Source organism: Pieris rapae, chromosome 2, assembly GCF_905147795.1.
Source record: "Pieris rapae chromosome 2, ilPieRapa1.1, whole genome shotgun sequence".
Classification (NCBI taxonomy): domain Eukaryota; kingdom Metazoa; phylum Arthropoda; class Insecta; order Lepidoptera; family Pieridae; genus Pieris; species Pieris rapae.
The window spans coordinates 3,022,371-3,044,457 of record NC_059510.1 but is presented as its reverse complement, the minus strand read 5'-3'; the positions used below and the strand labels follow the sequence as shown (position 1 = coordinate 3,044,457).

Sequence of the window (22,087 nt, the reverse complement as noted above, 5' to 3'; positions counted from 1 at the left end):
TTAAAATGAGGTAACGACATGGCGTAAATTCATCTAATTTAGAAATGAAATATCTGTACTAACATAACATCCAACGAAATTAATTAAATTTGGGCAATGGCAATTTGATTATGAAATTGTATTAACTCGATATTAATTCGCCAATTGGATCGATTTGGCTTCATTTGATTAAACAGGAAAATTGCTTACGCATTCATTTAGAATTTATTATAATCGCCGTCTAAAAATTGTATTATTCTTTTATATATTATTATTCTATTATAATAAAACATTTACGTTCGTGAAGTTAGGTTGAATTTCTGTTTTATATTGGCTTACTCACCCACACGGCCGCTCTGTGAAAATAATGTAGTCCCTATGTAGTTCGGAATCTCTTTCGACGAATTTGACGCAAGTAAAGTTTTCCCAATGCCTCATAGCCTGTTTGAATAGAGATTTATGAGCCCCACTAAAGTTCCCGTCAATTTCATATGGAATTACACCGTTTTCCCATATCCGCTCTTTTCTGTTTGTCGCCGCGCGAGCACTACGGTGCCTAATTTTATCCTCAGTTTTATTATAAAAATGACTATCGGCTTCTTCTAAGTCTATATCAGAGTCGCGAAAAAACCAGTCCTGGAACATTTGTGTATTGTTCTTTAAGGGCACTTTTGGTGGTGGCTTAACGTCAAACTTTTCTTCGAACTCATGTTCTGGTATTTCAAATTTCCTGTATTCCAGTTCATTTCGAAATTTCTTATGGTGTCGAAAAAACTTCTTTTTCTGTTGATAGTCTTCTTCTGACCACTTCGATCTGTTTTTATCCAATTCCTCAATCGACTGTATGTTGCGTAGTCTGAAAGAAACTTTGCATTATAATAAATACAATTTTAAATATAAATCAAATATCGTAAAAACTATAGACTCATTTCTGCTTACCTCCTGGTATTACCATGTCTCCTTCTTCTGTGCCGCCTGTGTTCACTGGAGTCGTCAATCAACGTTTGCAGGCTTTCCGTTGGTTTTAGTAAATCGTTAGTTTCATTTATCTCTGGTTTTAGTTTATACCTTGTTTTATCGGCTCTATGTATAGTTTGATTCCTTTCGTCTAGAACACTAGATGACAAGTCTCCGTTCGTTGGTGCAGGTGCTACTGTTGCGTTTTCTGGTAACTTAAATTTAATATTGTTATTATTATTAGAATCTCCAGTTATTTCGCGACTATTACTTTGAATTTTATTTTTGACTTCTTCTGCTTTAGGTGAATTATTTGACAACTTAATATTTGTATAGAGTTCGTCAAGATTCAACACGTTATCATTTGAAATGTTTACAACTAAAACGCCGTCTTGTTCCAGGCTTTCGGATTCTGTCAAGTTATCAACAACAATATTATGATTGGTTTGATTTACGGAGTTGATAGGTTCGAAGTAATCTAAATTTTCGCTTGGTGGTAATTTCCCATTTTTTAGCAAAAGAGATTTATCTAGCCCTGCTGGAAGAACCTGAAAAATATTATTAAATTAAGTAAGAACCACAAAAAAAGAAAGATACTATTTTCCAAAGATTATTATGTTATTTACCTTAGAAGAAATGGAAGCTTCATTATACTTTTTCGGTTTTTCTTGTGATAAATGTAAAGGTTGTTTGGTTCTTTTTCTTAGAATGTCAGGCAATCCTTCTTCTTCTACTTGAAGACCTTCCAACAAGACTTCCTTTTTTAGTCTTTCAACTTCTTCTTGAAGGGATTTATTAATTTTAGAGGAACTCGGAGAGTTTCTAGGTTTGTAATAATCGACGTCTGGTATTGCGATATCTCCTTGAAAGTTACCTGCAAATAGAACAGATAATGAATGAATCCTAAATATCTCAATGAAGCTTTACTTTAAATACTTCTACAAAACTTTGGTCGTCAATGCAAAATAGGTTTATGATAGTATTGTCTTTTATTAACATAACTTTTACATATTTAAAGAAAAACACTTTTTAACGGATTATAGTTATGTATTGTTGTATTTAAACTTATAATTATTTGTACATAATTTTAAATTTAAACCGACGTTTCGCGTGCTTTACAGCGTGCGTGGTCACGGTGACTGAAGACAAAGGTGTTAAATGTCAAAAAGTATTACAGCTGCAGAAAATATTGAGTTATCTGTATTTATTTCCCCGGAGTTGGTATCGACTAAAAGATGTAGGGTTTTTGCAGAAATTGCTCACGGTGTCCTCCATTTTCGCGGATTGTTTATTTTGAGATTTTAAAATGCGCGAAAATGGAGGACATAATGGGAATAGGTTTATGATGTTTATAACTCCCCAGCCAATTAAATGAACCAATTAGCCATTAAATTATGCTTATAAAAAGTGGTGTCAAACTATCTCACTTTTTTGACGAGTGACATTTATGATATTATTATCATTTTATATCCTTGTTTTTGTTTGTCTGACTGGTATTATGGCCATTAAACCGTCCGGACATAAATCCAATTATGTCTGAATAATCAAATTGATCTGAATTTCAAATTCGCCGTAGCTGCCGTAGTGCGCGTGAATTGCAGCAAGCTATTAGCGACGTTGCCATCTGCTACGACCATAAAATGTAATGACCGCATGTTTCTGCCCCATCTGCGGCCCAACGCTCGCTGCCAATTAATTAATTCTCAACACACGCATACACGACGCGAATTGGATAACATGCTTTACGATAGTTCCTGGGAATATGAATATTCATTGTGGCACCTTGTTGACGTTAATTATAGCTGCCGATTACAATTTTCCGATACAATACGTTATTGACTGATAAATGGCCAGTTACTTTTGTGGGTAAATAATGTCATATATGAAAGGGATTTCAAATTAAGTCAATTGGACTGGGACAGTCCTTGTAATCAGAAAATTCTGGCAAAATCTTTTTGTCGAGAATCAATTCCTCGTTCGACTAATATAAAAAAACTTTGGTAAAATTTACTTTTCGCCTGTGAGTTCTATTCTCTTTTCAAAATACGTACGAACTCGTATAATTCACGAACTCATTTGTAAAAACTAGTGTAATTCAACTCTTCTAATAGACAACTTTTATTTGGTATCTGCGAGTTTTTGTTTGAGTTACAATTTAAATTTAATGTGGTATGAATCCCGAGGAATCGTATGTGCAGTATTTAATAATAGATTCCTGTAATATAAAATTAAAGTTCGATTCACATGGGGAACACATTAAGTTTATAAGCCGAAGCTTTAACAGTAATAAAAGCATTCAACGGAGCTTTCACAATACTAAAGCAATTTATTATTTCTTTGTTACGTTGTTTCAATTTCCGCACTTTTACTAGTTCGGGACTAAACTGAAACTAGTTAAGAATTTCATTTGAAGTATAAGAAGAATATTACTAAGTTTTAGAACTAGACAAACTTTATGTAGATGTACCACAAGTGTGTCTTGATTTACGTAAATCAAATGCCGCGTATTCCAAATATAATATTTGGACATACATACATATTGACGTCTTTGATATCTAAAGCTAATATGAAGTTAATTTAGTTTCCAATTGATAATATGTTTTATGTCATACATCTATCAAGTTTCATAACACGCAAATGAATAGGGCTAATACATAGGTAATAAAAACCTCTCCATTGATATTTAGTTTTCAAAATTATTAGAGTTACATGTCATCGTTAACATTTCTATTTTGTAAGCACCTTTGTAATATGCCGACTACCTATTTAGAATGTTGTCCTGCCAATTATGCTAAAACATGTTATATAAAGACTATATATAGGATCTTTATGATACTTTGCCATATTTTTCATACGTATATATTTGTGCATACATTCCGGCCGTGAAAACTACTCGGTGATCTTTGTCAATAAAAGGGTCAATGCAAGAATTTCAGAATATGACTTTACGTTATTGAAAGTAAGTTACACTTTTAAGTAATAAGGAAATTCCAATTTACTAGAATTTGTTGTACTATTGAATCTTGTATTAGTAATAAAACAGTAACGATGAAGACAACAAAATTGATGTGTTGGTATAATATACAAATAAAGTTTTATTTACCACGTACAATACAAGACTCCTGGGATGGAACTTGGGCCAGAAACTAGTTATAAAGTGTAACCTAAGTTGAACAATAGGTATGCTATTGACCTTGCGTTGCGGCCCGTGTAGTTATCAAGGCCTATGTTATGCAATTGTTAACTGTCATCTATACATAGATGCTGCAGTTTGCCACTGACGACACGTCCTGGCATTGGGTTTAAAGACCCACAATACAGTATTGATGCTGTAGATTGTAAAAAGTTTTTACGTAATTAGTCGAATATTAACATATAAAATTTGGTTGTTGAGACTGACCACGAAATGAATAAAATTTATTTAAATATGTACTTGAACCAAGGAGAATATTATATTCTGTTGGAAATGATTGTTCGTTATAAATATTTAAAATTGTTTCACGACTTATTATATCACCTTTTCATTTTTTTGTAACGTAAAAAAATTGGTGTTGATTTTTTAAATCTTTATGAGATTTGTTTGACCGTTATATAACTTATAATATATAATAGGTAAAAGCCTTCAAACTCCACATTCCGAACCTCCGCCGATACTCTTTTCTTGTTAAACTACAATGATATATTCTATATTTTTCTTAAGATTTAACTCGTCGTTCCAAATTGTTTGATTCACTGCGCTGTTTACCGCAGTAACAGCGGTGTACCGAAGCGCGTTGCTCTGATGTTGACAGCCTAATATGTGGGGATAAGGTTTTTCTATACAATATTTACAAAGATATCTTAATGTCTAAAAATTTAATTTATATTTTCAATATATAATAACGAATTATAGTAGAACGATAATTCAATGCATTATTGTCTTTTTATAGTCGTCTTATTCGGTATAAGATTCAATACTTTGCGGTTAAATCACGTTTTACTACACAATCTCTACAAAGACAATATTACTAAATATATTTCCGACGCGAAAATTTTCGGATAATTAGTGCTATTATTATAGTATTGTCTTTTATTAACATAACTTTTACACATTTAATAAAACACTTTTTTACGGATTATAGTTATGTATTATTGTATTTAAACTTATAATTATTTGGACATAATTTTAAATTTAAACCGACGTTTCGCGTGCTTTACAGCGTGCGTGGTCACGGTGACTGAAGACAAAGGTGTTAAATGTCAAAAAGTATTACAGCTGCAGAAAATGTTGCGTTATCTGTATTTATTTCCCCGGAGTTGGTATCGACTAAAAGATGTAGGGTTTTTGCAGAAATTGCTCACGGTGTCCTCCATTTTCGCGGATTGTTTATTTTGAGATTTTAATTTGGATATTATTGGATCCCAGGTGTTTGATAATTTTAGGCCGTCCTCTCTATTGAAATTGGCGTGTTTTTTGATTTCAATGGCTTCGCGTACCAATCTTGGGAAGAATCTTTTTTCTTTCGCAAGTACTTTCGGTTGGTCAAAGCGTATGTAGTGATTAGGCCTATCTAGTGTGTGTTCACAGACTGCTGAATCTTCTTTGCTGAAAAGAAGATTCAGCAATTCCTAAGACCAATCAAAAGTAACACCCCATTGCAAGATGCAGGTATATACAAACTGGATTGCGACTGTGGCCTGTCTTACATAGGGCAAACTAAACGCAATATGTCCAGCAGACTCAAGGAACACATCGCGGACATAAGACATAGACGACACACAAAATCAGCAGTCTGTGAACACACACTAGATAGGCCTAATCACTACATACGCTTTGACCAACCGAAAGTACTTGCGAAAGAAAAAAGATTCTTCCCAAGATTGGTACGCGAAGCCATTGAAATCAAAAAACACGCCAATTTCAATAGAGAGGACGGCCTAAAATTATCAAACACCTGGGATCCAATAATATCCAAATTAAAATCTCAAAATAAACAATCCGCGAAAATGGAGGACACCGTGAGCAATTTCTGCAAAAACCCTACATCTTTTAGTCGATACCAACTCCGGGGAAATAAATACAGATAACGCAACATTTTCTGCAGCTGTAATACTTTTTGACATTTAACACCTTTGTCTTCAGTCACCGTGACCACGCACGCTGTAAAGCACGCGAAACGTCGGTTTAAATTTAAAATTATGTCCAAATAATTATAAGTTTAAATACAATAATACATAACTATAATCCGTAAAAAAGTGTTTTATTAAATTAGTGCTATTATTATTACTCCCTAACTTAATCAATTACTTTCTTATTGATTCTATAATGTTAAAGGTACTAATGAATTACTTTTCATTATAATAACGATTATGGGCTGACTATAAGTATCAATTATTAAAAAGTTGTTCATTTAATTAAATTAAAAAAAAAAATAATATTCGAAAATTAAATAAACAGTTTTAATAGTAATAATAATAATTAACGGTTCTAGGCCGATTTGGCTTTGATAATTTCGTCATAGTCGTAGAATACTGACGGATCTGAAAAATGGTAAACTTTACAGCGTAGACATTTCAAAATAATATAATCATGTTAGTTTTTGTCAAAACTATTTTAAATCATATTCTATTATAATGAAAATTGGTATACTAGCAACAAAAAGGGTTTGTTTTGAAACAAAATAAAAATTATTATTAAATTACACAGGTTTTTAGAAAAATAACATGCTTCTATCAAATCCGTCACTTTTCTTGGATTTTTTGATGAATATTTTTAATGTATCCGTAATATTTAGTCAATGTAGTATCCAAATATGAAAAAGTGGAATTTGAATTTTTTTCGATTCCGAAAAATATAGTATGTACCTGAGAGTAATACCATTGTTTTGATGTATATATTGTATATATAAAGTTCTAAATCTATAGCTTAGGTAGGTGAAGATTAAGGTAAATCAAAAAATTATTCGCGAAAGCGGACATAAGTAAATAATAACATTAAAGAATGGGCGATTTAATAGAAAATTCACTTTGAAAAATTGCTCTCATTCAAGTTATGAGGTACTTACGATAATTTCTGCGTTACTTCTGCTGCGGCCACAAAACACCTCCATTAACATTGTTTTACGTGCAAATTTAAACCTTACCAGATAAAAATAAAGTTCAAATTTAGTATCAATCTTTAGGTGCTCGAGCGGTTGGTACTGTTTTAAGTTGTCGTCTCTAATGTACCTATGTAAATGAAGCGGGTGAAATGTTTAACTGGAGGCGAATATCTCATTTAAATCATAAAATGCATATATTTTTTCTATATCTATGGTAGAACTAATTTTATACTTTAATTATTTTTTTTATAGATCAAGGGGGCAAACGGGCAGGAGGCTCACCTGATGTTAAGTGATACCGCCATTATTTGTTTGTTTCATTTTACCCTAGTTAGTATACAATTGGAACGAATTTATCATAAAAAAATTTTCTGAATACAGAGACTTATGCCATTACAAAACTTAATAAAAAGATGTGCAGATTTTTAATAATATAAGTAAACATCGCACGCGCATCAAATAGTATTTCATTGCACTTGTATTAGATAGATATTTCTAAGACTAACGGAAACAAAACTTTCCACAAAGTACATATTATAATAGAGCCTTGAATATACCTTCATCAATGTATGGCAAAAAATATATGTTAAACATAATATATCATTAGAAAAGATAATTCAATTGAAAATAGTTTCACTAAAATGCCGCTTAATCTATTTCCCCAGCGGCATTGTTTAACTACGCTTGGTGTTGCGCAGAGATTGCCTTTTCGAAGCCAACTTTAAAATTATCATCGCACGCCATACCGACTCCATTCAGACTCTATTGTTTTGACACATTTCGCTTTTAAACGGAAGTGTAGGTAACATAAAGAATTAAAGTATGAAGTTTCGTAACCACAAATTATAGCAGACATATTATAGGGTTATCTTATTAAGGCTAACATAAGTCGAATATTTTTGAGTAAAGACGTGCCCGTTTTCTTGATAAATTTGTTTTTAACTAAGTAGGAATCCATCCAATCAGGCTATATACCAATGACTTATTATGGCTTATAATATATTTTTACTAAGAATTTTAAAATCATCTACTTATCAACAGTCTTAAAGCTGATAAGTAAATGATTTTAAAATTCATATGAAGATTTCAAAAAGCAGTCGTCGATTTAAATTCCTTCCACGATATCCTATATTTGCCCTTATTTACATATATTTTCAATAAATGTAATTAAGGGCAAAGTATTTTGTAAGTTAGTATTGTTGTTTGATTACCTACCTACCTAATACTTTAAATGACATAAAACTTTATATTATCTAAATAATTGTTATTTAATATGTATAAGGTAAATAATTGGTAAGTATTATGTGTGTCGTACTCTCTAATATTTTCAATAATCTATATCAAAACTTCAAAAAAGTAAGCTTAGGTGTAAAAAAAACATTCAAACAGAAATCGCTATACCGCCGACGCGACGATGCGGGAACTATTGACAGCAATGTGATGTACTACAGTTTCATAGAAGACATCAATACAAGTTCAGTATGTATATATAGTTATGTTACAAAAACTACAATATTCATGAAAAAACATTCAATAGTATCGCTAGTTCAAACTAGGCCATATTTTTCGTTACTTTATTGAAACAATTCACTTAGTATTCAAGACTATTTCATTAACTGTTACTTTTATTTTGAATTATTCCAATATGTCGTACGATTCAAATGTTATCATGAGTGGTAATAATTATTATTTTTTTTAAAACGTGGTTCTACCGCCTTTGTCTCCGAGATTTAACACTAAATTTTTCTTTTAAATATAACGAATAATGAACAAATAACATTTTTTTCTATAATACAGGAAATTCACGCGGGCAGCTGCGAGCGGATATGCGTCCCGGCCTCAGATTGTATTCTGTGATCTTTTTTTTTAAACAAACGGATAATCAGTCTTTTGTGACTGAATCGTGTTGATTTTTGGGCTTACGACATACCGGATTCATTACAATATTTGCTTTCAATGTAAGAGCTAAAGCTGATTGCAGACAGTAAGAAAATTACATTGGTGCAACCCCGTGATTCGAACACACGACCTGGGTCTTCAAATGAATAATGAATATCGATTATCGATGCCCGAATATCAATATATATAATATAACACAAAGTAGATATAATAATATTTGATTTCAAGGAAATTAAAAGACATCGAAGTAGATAATAGTAGATAATAATTGGCGCTGAAAAGCTTTATTGGCAAAGCAGCTGATGCGGGTTTTTATTATCTTCAAAGGGAAATTCAATAACCGATAACAGAGAGTTGATTGCGCAGTTTTAAACTAGAGAATAGTTTTTCTTTGTTCATTTGTTACGTGAAAAAAGATTATATTGTTTTACGATCGACTGTTTTAAAAGCTTATGGGTTTTTGGGTGAGGTTTATAAGTAACGTGGGAAGGAGTGCCCTATTTACATATGTATTTATTCAATGTGCTACATATAAACTCTTAATATAGTGCCACCAAAAACTTAAATAATTAATGGCGGATAGGCAATCATAATAAGGAAAATAATATGAAAAATATGTTCAGCTACAACTGCAAAGCAAATAAAAAAACAACTGTATAATAATTTAATACAAGATTAAATACCTAGAGCAGTGATGGCCTGGTGGCTCCAGCGTGTGACTCTCATACCTGAGGTCGTAGGTTCGATCCCTGGCTGTGCACCAATGTACTTTCTTTCTATGTGCGCATTTAACATTTGCTCAAACGGTGAAGGAAAACATCATGAGGAAACCGACATGTCTTAGACCCAAAAAGTCGACGACGTGTTTTAGGCACTGGAGGCTGATCACCTACTTGCCTAATAGATTTAAAAATGATCATGAAACAGATTCAGAAATCTGAGTCCAAGACCGAAAGAGGTTGTAGTGCCACTGATTTTTTTTTAAATACCTAACAGAAGCATGAGCATAATAAATGATTAAAACGATGTTTGCCTGTTAAGAAACGAATAATGTACAATTTCAATAATATTTACTGAGATAAAGTATCAAAGCATGTGAAACGAGTAAAATAGGTTACTCTGTACTGACAAAGGCTTGAAAAGACCTTGAATACTGAACTCAAAAGCTTTGTACGTCTTCAATGTAACGTTAACTCAATAGGAAACCTGAATTATTCTATAACATTGAGAACAGTGATTTTAATATACAAAGTAGGTTGTCAAGGAGAAATATTTTAGTTATAAGATGGAAAATCGATCTATTGCATGTTTATTTGATACTTTTACGTTTATAGACATTTGTTGATCAGCCTGTGATTGGCCAGCGTCGTCATGGCCTTAAGAAATGCACGTTTCCTCACGATGTACCTTCTCAGTACGAGCAAGTGATGGTTGCGAAAAAAATGTCTATTGATGCAGAATGGAATTTGAACCTTCAGAAGGGCATATGACCACTTTACTAGAAATGCTTTTAAAAAACAAAAAAGTGTAGTAAAGCTTTTGAAATACAAACCCTGATAAGATGCAGTGTTTTACGTTCTTGATTTTATAGCGAACAATAAAAGGGGGTACACTTACGAATGCAAATTTTCAGACAGTTGCGGAACGTAAAAAAATTAAGTTTAGTATTGTCTTTATTGACATAACTTTTACACACTTAAAGAAAACACTTTTTTACGGATTACAGTTATGTATTATTGTATTTAAACTTATAATCCGTAAAAAAGTGTTTTCTTTAAAAATTAAGTTTACTAGTGAGAAGACTGAAAAGGACAAAACCATTTAAACTAGTGATTTAGTGATAATGTACGTAAATATCAAGTGCTAAAGAGTGTCTGTAAAATAGAACACAAGAACAGAGTGTCTTCTTCCCTTTAATAGAGACTGTAAGTAGTGTTATTGGACATAATCCTTTTTAGTAACTTAGGTGAGACTTTAATTACTTATTAGTCTTAAGGTAGGCTAGATCGTAATGTTCCACGATGTCTTAGTGAAGACACATGTATATGAAATGTATATGAAAAAAAAAAGTTTACTAGAATTCTTTATTACGTAATTACAAAGCTTCTAAGTGATATCTAGTAAATCTGAGTCAGGATTTTGATTACTAAAACATTAAAAAAAATTGTTTGGATCCACTCAAGTGAAGAAGTCAAACGTTTGAAGGTGTTTAAAATCATAACTAAAGATACGAAGCTCTCGCAAGACGCGAGACAACGATACTTAAAAAAATCATCATTTAAGAAAATTCAATAAACGCCTCAGTGACGCATTTTAGTAATTCGTGCGAAATTCATGGATTAAGGGCTCTTAAAATCAATTTGTCGGGGTCTCACCTTTGGGAAAACTTATTTAAAGGTAAAACGATTGTGGCTTGATGCCAAAGTACATATTTAGGTTTAGTGATTATTTCTTAGTAAAATCTAGCAATGAATGGTTGTAATAATTATCAAATAATACCTATTTTTTTGCAATGTCATCTTCCTTTTAAGCTAAACGCACAAAATACTAACATAAATAATTAATCAATAACATCGGATTAATTTCAATAATTGTTTCGGGTTGGTATAAGCAGTGTAAGAAAAGCATCTGCATTACATTGCGTTTGTGGGACTTAAAAACATTTTACGTAATAGACTTAAAAGCTAATGAAACCACCACTGGAATTCATATGCAAAACCTATGTAGCATTTTTAAATTGAAAATTCCTTCTAAAACACAGGACAGACAGGTATAGGCTTTAGTATACACGGCTATTCCTTTGCTCGCAAGGCTAGATATTTTGTTTATTATTTTGGAAATTAAATTAAAAATTAAAAATTATGCTACATGCATATGTTACTTCCTAAGGAATAATTCTAATATTGACATAATTGCTAATAGTTATTTTTTTTAAATTTTAATAGTTTCTTTTTAAATGACTCTTAATAATAATTATTATTATAGTTTACATAAGTTTCTCATACTTGCATTATTCGTCTTTGAAGCACTGAACTGTTTTGATTTTTTAAATATCTCTTATCTCTGAACTAAATGTACTTGTTATCATAATAAGAATTATAATAAACGTATTGATCGTATCGGTTTAGGAATAGAATTCAATTACATGTCGTTTTAACTATAATAAATATATATCTATGTGATATGTGTGTAATGCTTTTACGCCCCAAGAGATCGATTCAATGGTTCCCATGGACGAATCATGTTTCAATAGAGCACTCCTCTCGATTGAATATGTACTGTTGTGTAGAAAATAAAAGAAGTTTGTTAATTATTATCACATAATAACAATAGGTGAACAACGAGTTTAGTTAATGCTTGAAATATCAATAGATATTGAGGTCTTCTTGTTAGATAAAAACTATTTTGAAAATCTAAAATACATTACATTGGACGACCGTATTTATGCTATCTTTACCAGGCAATCCTAATAATAGGAAAGGTGCGTATTGCATAACTAAAATTATTCAAAACGTCACGCTAAATATACTCGAAGAGAAATAAAACGTTCGCTTAATACGCATACTATATAAACGCAAAGTTAGAATGGGAAAATCTATGTTGTCCTTGTTGATCATATATTCTAATTCCTTATGAACGCTGAAGGTTATGTATTGCTTCAACTTTTTAAGAAATTAATACTATTCATTTTTATTCTCGAGTGTACATGAATATAATATAGAGTAGCAAGCAAGCGTGCACAATAGATCGGTAGGTACAGTCGCGTGCATTAACGACGGACTTTGACAGTTGCACCGATCGTAAAGCCCGCTTCCGGCATTACAATGGTGTTGCCAGGAATGACAGCAGTCTTTTACTGTTACATTTTTAAATATTTATTAAATAGGTCCATATTAATGTTTAATAAATTGTACTTGATGTATAGTTATCTCTTAAGAAATATGTAGTTTTTTGTTAAATATGTCATATATAATTCTATGTCTGTGAAATAAATTATAAAGCAAAGATAATCAATTATGAAAAGCTAAATCTGCGTGAAGTAGTGTCTTTTGTGACAAACAAAAAAAAATTTTTTTCGATTGACTTTCCTATAATTTTTCTATAATTCTATACAGAAAATAAATATTCAATAACCCAACATCCTTACGAACTGTCAACTTATACAGTACCGGTAAATGAGGTAGACTTGTGCGCGTCCACGCTTATTGCCAGTTTCGGCTAAAATAGCCTTTATTTCAACCATATAAGTGTCAAATTGCTATCCACTTATAGTGTAGATTGAGTGTCAACAGAGACCATTAAAAGAGCCCTCGAATCAAACCCAATACTGTATAGAATGAACGCACGCATTTTGCGCACTTCAAAGTCTCTTTGTTATTTTTTAGTTGTAATGTATAATGTCTATAACAATGCGGACAAAACACATCTAAATAAAACTTTTGAACGCATTCCTTTATTTCTTGTTCATTGCCAATCGAAACAAATTTTCCACTGACTTTACCTATTTGACATTTTACGTTTACCATGTTTGCGTACCATCATTATGGTCTGTAAAATGGTCATCATATGGTCGATAACCAGTATCGTACCAGTATACATGTGGTCAGTATATTATGTCTTAACTTTGCTTTCGCTACAGTCATGTTCCTTTTTATACTTTAACGGCTATTAACTCAAAATTAACTATTCGACGTATTGACCGCTTCTTAGAGATCGTGGCAAGTCAAGTAAATAAATAATGTTTAGGGCCTGTTTCACAATGTCCGGATAAGTTCCACATGAGCTATTTATTACTTATTGGTAGGATAAATAGTATTTTTGCGTTTCACGACTGTCATGAAATGCGAAGTATCTTATTTGGAGCTTTTATCTTTCGAATAATTTATGTGTTGCATAGATAGCTATTTGGCACTTTATCCATACATTGTGAAACAGGCCCTTAGTCTACTGAAATGTTGTCATATCAATAAGCATGACACGGTGGAATTAAATTAAAAATCAATAAAAGTAATGGTACCGTCATGCCCATTTGTATAAATTAACACTATTATATTCCAATTTTTAATTGGAGTAATATGTAATTCTAATTTCGAAAAAAACAGATTATTCTTTAGTGCATTTTGAAGTTGGTTATATTTGTTCGGATACGGAAGTCCGACCTCAAAGATGTTTCTTTGCGTTAGTTTTATCTGAAAGGTTTTGCTGAGACACTTTAAGTATTTTTATTTCCGTCAGTGAAATAAAACAGAAGTGAATAAAACGGAGGAAAACTCGGCACCTTTGCGTAACAGGATTGTTCTTTCATAACAGCCAGTATTATTAAACAAAAACTTTATTTTTGTTTCAATATTACACTTTATGGAAGAAAATATTTCCATAAAGTAAAAAGTAAATGGTAGAAACTCCTACCAGACCCCATTTTCAAATCAGGTCAATTTATTTGCAAAGCTTCTACCGTATTCGAAAATAGGCACTGTTGACTATCAAGATACGCCTCTCGTACTCTATTTATAAAAAATAACGTATGATGATATTTTTTTAACGTTGAAAAATTTACATGATATTTTTCACCTTTCGCAGCCCTGTAATCGAAAGCAATGGTATAATTTTAGAAGTTGAAGAAGATGAATAAGGTTTTGAGAAGTATGTTTGAGATTAAGTGTTATTAATTAACCAAATACGTTTCAATTAACTTTCGCGAAAATATGGCACACAATGCTTCATGTGTCACTATTTTGTGTATAACATTTTTTTTCAAAACAACTAAATGTAACTATCAAAATAAAGAGACAGCTATGTTTCTAAAGCTATTTCTGTCTTTTCCCTGTTTCCTAAGTTCTTTATTCCGTTATTTATTTCGGGTTTTCTACTTTATTCGTAACATTTGTGATGGATGTAATAGCATTTCATCAAAGAGTGACAAACAGGGCGTGAAATTATGTGGCAAAAGGGTACCATTCACACGCCATGAAAAACTCCTTCGACTGTTCATTCATAGAAAACTTTGTCTATGAATAAAATTAAGCGGTTAAAAGTAATGTTTCCCACTTGTCCTACACATTGTAGGCTTGGCTGGAGTCTCAGTGGGTGGCAGGTTTGATCACCGGGTGAGCATTCCTTTGTTTGTTACATATATGTAACTGGTTAAAATTTATGTAAAAATTTGTTAATATTAAACTATTTCCGTTCATATACCTACACCATGTTGTACTCTTGTATTTTTATTTTTAGCTAGATAGTTATTATGTATATTACATAATCATCATCAATGGCTGTACAGCCCCTTACTGGCCTTATCCTCCGCAAGTAAATTTCGCCATCGCAACCTATCTGTTTTTGACCTTGACAACTCCACCAACGCATCTCAGAGTACCGGTGATTCTTATGCTAACAGGTATTGAGTGCAGTAGGGACCTTGGGGATCTGTCGTACACCCTTTGATGCCCATGTCCTAACCAGTTCAGCTTATTGGGTTATATAAGTTAGACGATGTTGGCGTCATCAAGGATCGCTACAACCTCTTTAGCTCGAGGCCTCAGATTTCTTAATCTGTTTCATGATCATTTTTAAATCGAATAGGCAAGAGCCGCCTCCAGTGCCTGACACACGCCGTCGATTTTTTTGAGTTATGAGACAAGTCGGTTTCCTCACGATGTTTTCCTTCACCGTTCGAGCAAATGTTAAATGCGCACATAGAAATAAAGTCCATTGATGCACAGCGGGATCGAACCACTAGGCCGACACTGCTCAATTGCTATATGTATTTAATTCAATAATATAGCCAAAAGTAATGCACTAATTTTAATATGTAAGACCTATATCACATTGACGTGCAAAATATTTCTCCAATAAACAACTGCGAACTCATTTGTTTAAGGGCAGACTCGCTAAATTCTCGCTAACTATGACAAATGCGGGGTTTCGTTTCTGGCAGGACTTTTTAGCTAATATTTTTCTCTCGACTAATTGGTTTACATTGAAATATTTGGAAAACTAATTAATATTTATGTCTTAATTTATTATTCTTATAATACTTATTTCGACGAAATGTTTTAGGTAAGAAATGTTGTAGCAGTAAGAATAGCATTTATACGTAAATAATCTTCGTTAATTAATTTAATAATTGTCATATCTATATTATAAGTTATATATATTATAAGTCAAACAAAAATACAGTTCACTCTAGACTAGCAAAAGCCTTCATTTGTTAGTGATGTGCGTATGATCCTAGATAAATCGTATATATTCCCTATTGAAAGCATTAAGCAACATTTTATTTTAAATAGTTGTCATATGATAAATATCCAAAAGGAATTAGCGACATAAATAGTTAATGACATTTTCTTCAAAAACTAATAATCTGCTTCCAGATCTATATTATGTATAAACCTAAAATAATACTAATTAAATTAATGCTTTGCTCTGTTTATGAATATATATATGTGTAAACTAAACTAATAACTTATATTAAACGTTCAATTCTGCAAAAATATTTTTCCAAATACTCGTTCGTTATTTATAGTTATAATTTCAGTAAGTTGATGAAAATATTTTCTTATTTTATATAATATTTTTTATTATCTGTCTAAGCGTGTCTATACTATAATGCTATTAAAAAAAAAACACGAGTTAATTACATTTTATACAGTGATAACGATTAATGAAGAACACTCAAAACGTAGAATTTTAATAAATTATATATTTTATTAACGGTTTAAATTTGTTATGTACCCACACATGTATCGTGGAAAGTAGAACTTATTCTTAGAGTTTAACAATTAGCTAGGTCTAATATAGTTTCTTTATCCAATATTCAACGTAAAAGAAGTAAAAGATAGAGGATTTTATTTTTAAAACAAGAAACGACTTCGAAGAAAATACCAATGCCCTGAAGGCGAAGACTGTAGACCGATGGAAGTGGTTTCCAATTTCTTAAATCAGAAGTTTTATTTCTTATTTATTTCATAGGTTACTAGGTTTCTTAAAACGAACTGTAGCACTTTTAGTATATTTTTATAAAAATATTATTTTAAATGAAAATGTTTATATCTATCTATATGTGTATATAAAATATTGACTGTGTAATTTATTCTTCGTTTTTAAATGACGATTGAGACAATGATTTGATTTTTGAAAACAAAATATTTATTTTTAGTAAGTAATTTCTTTTTTCTTCTGAGTAACTAGTACGGATTGAGTAATTTCATGTCATGGCATGATCGTAAAATAAGCATTTTTACAAGAGACTTAGAACTGACAAAAGTTTAAAAACATAAAGTTTTAATAATATTTAAATCGTGGCTAAATCAACCATGTAGAAGTCTAGGTTAATTGTAGTTTTTACTGTATTACTAAAATCCTTAGAAGGATTTTCAATTTCACAAATAAAATTGAGTAATCATGATAAATCATACTAACCCCGTTTTCTCAAAGATGGCTATTTATGCAATATTTTAAAAACAAATCGTTATCAAATTAAAAAAAATGTAAGTTCATCGTAATTATTATATAAAATTACGATGAACTTACATTTTTTTTAAATTTGATAACGATTTGTTTTTAAAATATTGCATATAACAAGATGAAGGAAAAAGCATGTAAAATATATGAACCCTTAATTTACTGTGTCAACAACTTCTTGATGTTACTATAAATATTCATGCCTGAGAAGCCTCCAGGTGCTAAAGACACATTATAGAGTCATGCTCTATCTTTTATCTATGAAACCGTTTGCCCTACTTTATACAAATATCTATTAATTGTACATAGGTATGCTATGTTGATGTTTCTTTAGATATAAATAGTAATGTAATAATACAGTTAGTAGGAGTAACGATCATGTGTTTGTTTAAATATTAAACCCTAGCTACCCCTGCGAAATTCGTTTCTCCTTCGTTTCATAAAATAATTTTAATTTTTACTTTAGTCTCAATAGCACGTGGTAATCATGATATTAAATTGTAGCTTATGACACGTTTATCGGTTTACCATAGCAGTGCTATCTATTGATTACTTACTCAATCCAGTCGAAAAATATCGATATCTGTTAGAATCTTTTGGAGTTAACAGATAAATGTGACTGTCAATTAATTATAGACAAATAATTTGCAATAAAATAAAATTGCGACTATAATTAAAGATCTAAGCTATCCTATCTCTTAAGTTGGACCAGACTGATCACGGTGTGCCAATTTAATTTAAAATCGGTTAAGTAGTTTAGGAGTCCATCGCGGGCAAACATCGTGACAGGAGATTTATACTTATTAAGATATACAAAATAAACTCGACAGACCCTAATTTCATGTATTATTCATAATTTTTAAAGATTCATAAGAACAAATGTAAGTAAGCAGTAACGAAAGTCTCGAAAGAATTTCTAGATAGAGTATCTTCTCGAACATTCTAATCTCCTCATTAACGAGCTCATAAGGCTGAGATATCCGTCAAGTTGTTTGTTCAGAAACAATACAGTTCTTTCAGTTACCGGGTATTAGAAAAAGAGGCTTACGTTCGACTATAATACTCACAATCAGGTTTTTGGGTTGATCTTTTATCATATATATTATTAAGACCCAACAGATTTTGTCCTATATTGACTATGAATATTGAATAGAAATTGAAATAAAAAATAAAAAAATAATTTATATAAGAACATGGCTTCTTTTATCTGTGAAACCCTGAAACTAAAAATGTTTTTACTGTCGTTAATTTTTCTAAAATTTTCTAATGATTTAAATGTTAATATTTTCTTTCTGCTCGTTTCATCCAAAAGAACCTTCTCCTGACGATAAAGAACACAACAGACAAAGAGTTAGCAAAATAGTTACATCCGTTCACGGGACGAAGAGATAAAGATATTAATTTATATCAATATGTATATAATTTATTTGTATACATAGAAACATAGAATGCTTTTTAACGTCACCCAAAAGTTGATAAAACTAACATCCAATCAACAGTGTATGTGTATGTAATCTAGCGTTAATTTAATTGATTATTTTTAACGTTTTATGAGAACTAGAAAATTTTAACACTAAGAAAATCAATTCACCATTTTTTTACTTTACATTGATATAATAATAATAATAATAATAATAGCCTTTATTCAGATAATCTACATTACATATTTTATACATTTAAACAAATTTTCATTTTAATCTAATTCAGGTGCATCTGTGTGCCCTTTTTTGGCAAAGGCCTCCTCCAAATCCCGCCATTCCTCTCTACACTGTGCCACTCTCTGCCATGTACCACCTGCCGTTTCTTTAATGTGGTCAATCCACCTTCTCAGTTGTCTCCCTCTTTTGCGCTTGCTGTACCTTGGGCACCAGTTAAGCAGTTTTTTGCTCCACTTTTCTGTACCTCTTGCGATGTGTCCCACCCATTTCCACTTTAGCTTCTTGATCGTTGTTGTAACATCTGTTACCTTAGTTATTTTCCTTAATACTGTATTCTTTATTTTGTCTCTTCTTGTTTTCCCTATCATACATCGTTCCATCGCTCTTTGACACACCTGTAGCTTTGTATACTGCGCTTTAGTAGGCGCCCAAGTTTGTGATCCATATGTTAGTACAGGTAGTACACAAGTATTGAAGACCTTTCTTTTAATTACCATGCTTGTTTTCTTATTTTTCATGACTTCTTTAAGCGCCCAAAAGCTCTTCCATGCTTTTGCTATTCTTGTGTCGATTTCTTTTGTTGTTGAATCGGTCATAGATATTGTCTGCCCGAGGTACAAGTACTCATCTACGTATTCTATAATATTGTTATTTAACAGTACTTTTTCCTTTCTGGAATTCGTCATTACTTTGGTTTTCTCGGTATTCATTTTCAGACCGACAAACCTACTTTCTGTGTCAAGGTCTGAGACCATCTTCTCCAGTTCATCGCGTGTTGAGGCAAATAGAATTAGGTCGTCTGCAAACCTTAAGTGGTTCAATCTTTCGCCGTTTATCATTAGTCCGTACTTATCTCAACTTAGTTTTTTGAAAATTTCCTCCAGAACAGCCGAAAACAGTTTAGGTGATAGAGGGTCTCCCTGTCGCACTCCCCGTTCAATATTTATAATCCCTCCTAATTTATCCATTTTTATTCTAGTTTTTCCATTTTTATATATATTCCTGATTATTTTTATATATTTATTGTTTATCCCCTGACTTTGCAAGGCTTGCCATATTTTTTCATGTTCCAGAGAGTCAAACGCCTTAGAATAATCAACAAAGCATAGGTAGATTGGGAGATTATATTCTTTGCTTTTTTCTAAGATTTGCCTTACTACGAAGATATGGTCTATTGTCGAATATCCACTCCGGAAACCTGCCTGCTCTATAGGTTGGTTGTCATCTAAGATTTTACCAAGTCTATGTAGAATTATTTTAGCGAAGACTTTGTATATATTCGTTATAGAGCTTATGGGCCTGTAGTTGTTGATGTCACTCTTGTCTCCTTTTTTGTGTATAAGTGTTATCGTCGAGTTTGCCCATTGTTCCGGTATTGATTCCGTTCTAACTATCTCATTAAAGAGAACGGTGAAAGTAGGTACCAATACTTACATTGATATAACGCGAGACAATTAAATAAAGAATAATAAAGTTCTTAAATGAAAATTATTAAAACGGAGCATACATTTTTCAAATGTCTACTTTTAAAGGGTGAGCCTGATTTCGCAATTATGTTGCTTTGTAAACAGGTTTATTTTTATTTTGCCGCTGTCACGTCGTTTCTACAGATTACTTTCCTAATGAGTTTTTTCATTTCGAATGATAGCTATAAATATTAATCTTCAAATGAAATACAGATTTCCTTTGTATGATTTTTATTTGTTTAATTAATTTATCAATAAATTGAACATCCATTCAATATTGTTTAATAGATATTTTTAATATGAGAAGATAAATTGTATTTCTTACGCAAGAATAAAATACATAATAATAATAAAAGACAGTTATTATTTAAGGAATATGTTGTTTTAAGGATGTAACTAAGGAAAAAACCAGTCTACTTCCGTAGCATGCTCGTAGCGCATCGTAGCACCGTGAACTAGGAGTACAAAGCATTGTTTACCTGCGTAGCTTCTATGATACTTGACATAATATAGCAATTGTTTCGTTCTATAGTACGAGTCGTTCATGACCAGCAATTTGTATTCAAAAGACGAAATCCTTTTTGAAAATTCGATAAATGAACTTTCTTATTTCCTTTAAGTATTTGAACCTTCAAATTGACTGGACCTTTCAATTACGTTTAACAAAGATTTCTTTTAACAAAAGATTCTATCTAAAAAGGTGCGTACCAAAACTGGCCTAATAAGGGTACGGTTGTAACAGTTCTAACAGAGTAATAATCTATGTATCTCATTAAAAAAATCTTTATTTAGAAAAAGTTTATAATTTTGCGACTACTTGTATTTTTTAAACACAACCAATATTGCAAGTTCTTCATAATACTATTACATTAATGGAAAAAAATAAATATTTGTTTCAGATTAACATACATAACCATAAAACACTAGTAATCAATAAAAGTAATGGCCCGTATATAATCTTAATGGTATTGAGAAAAGAAAAATGGAATTTTTTAATGCAGCATTCCACGGAGTGCTATAGGAAAAATAAAGCGTCATTAAAAACAGCTAAAACTGAAATCAGCATGGGACCACCCTACCCACCCCAAGATTCAGTCACGTCCTAACAAAGGGGATCAAACAATAAACATTCAATTTATAACAGCGTTCTATGACGTAAATATCTGTTTTCCTTAACTTTATTTCTTCTTCCGTCCGCACTTTAGAAATCAATTGAGATTGAAAAATATAGGATATAAATAAAAATTAATATGTAAGGCAAAAATTTCTACCGACAGACTTGTTCTAGCGTGGTTGGTAAACAAGTGCAATATAAACACAAAATAGGTTTAAAGTGTATAATAATAATAATCCAAAAGTAGTGCGATAATCTTAGGGTCTTGGATTTACATTTCTTGTGTTTCTTTCATTATTATTATTTTAAAGGAATGTAGGTTTTCGTCTAAAACATACCAATCTCCTCTCGATATCATGTAAGTATTTATGGCGCATTTAAATTGGAAAATCCATCGGAATTTACTCACGACCTCAAAGTTGACAGTCATACTATGCATCTACATGTTTTTAGGTGTGGGAGTCACCAATTTAG

The 22,087-nt window shown here is 31.6% G+C and overlaps 1 protein-coding gene across 1 annotated transcript in view; it reads right to left on the bottom strand.

Moving 5' to 3' along the window:
- The window catches only part of LOC110995327 (tolloid-like protein 1), a 56,495-nt gene that overhangs the window by 26,273 nt on the left and 8,135 nt on the right, over positions 1 to 22,087 (bottom strand). Inside the window, exons 3-5 of the mRNA XM_022262436.2 lie at positions 1,563 to 1,810; positions 919 to 1,484; positions 323 to 835 (exon numbers count right to left, since the gene is read on the bottom strand). Coding sequence (XP_022118128.2) covers positions 323 to 835; positions 919 to 1,484; positions 1,563 to 1,810 — 1,327 coding nt within the window. The remainder of the gene's footprint in view (positions 1 to 322; positions 836 to 918; positions 1,485 to 1,562; positions 1,811 to 22,087) is intronic.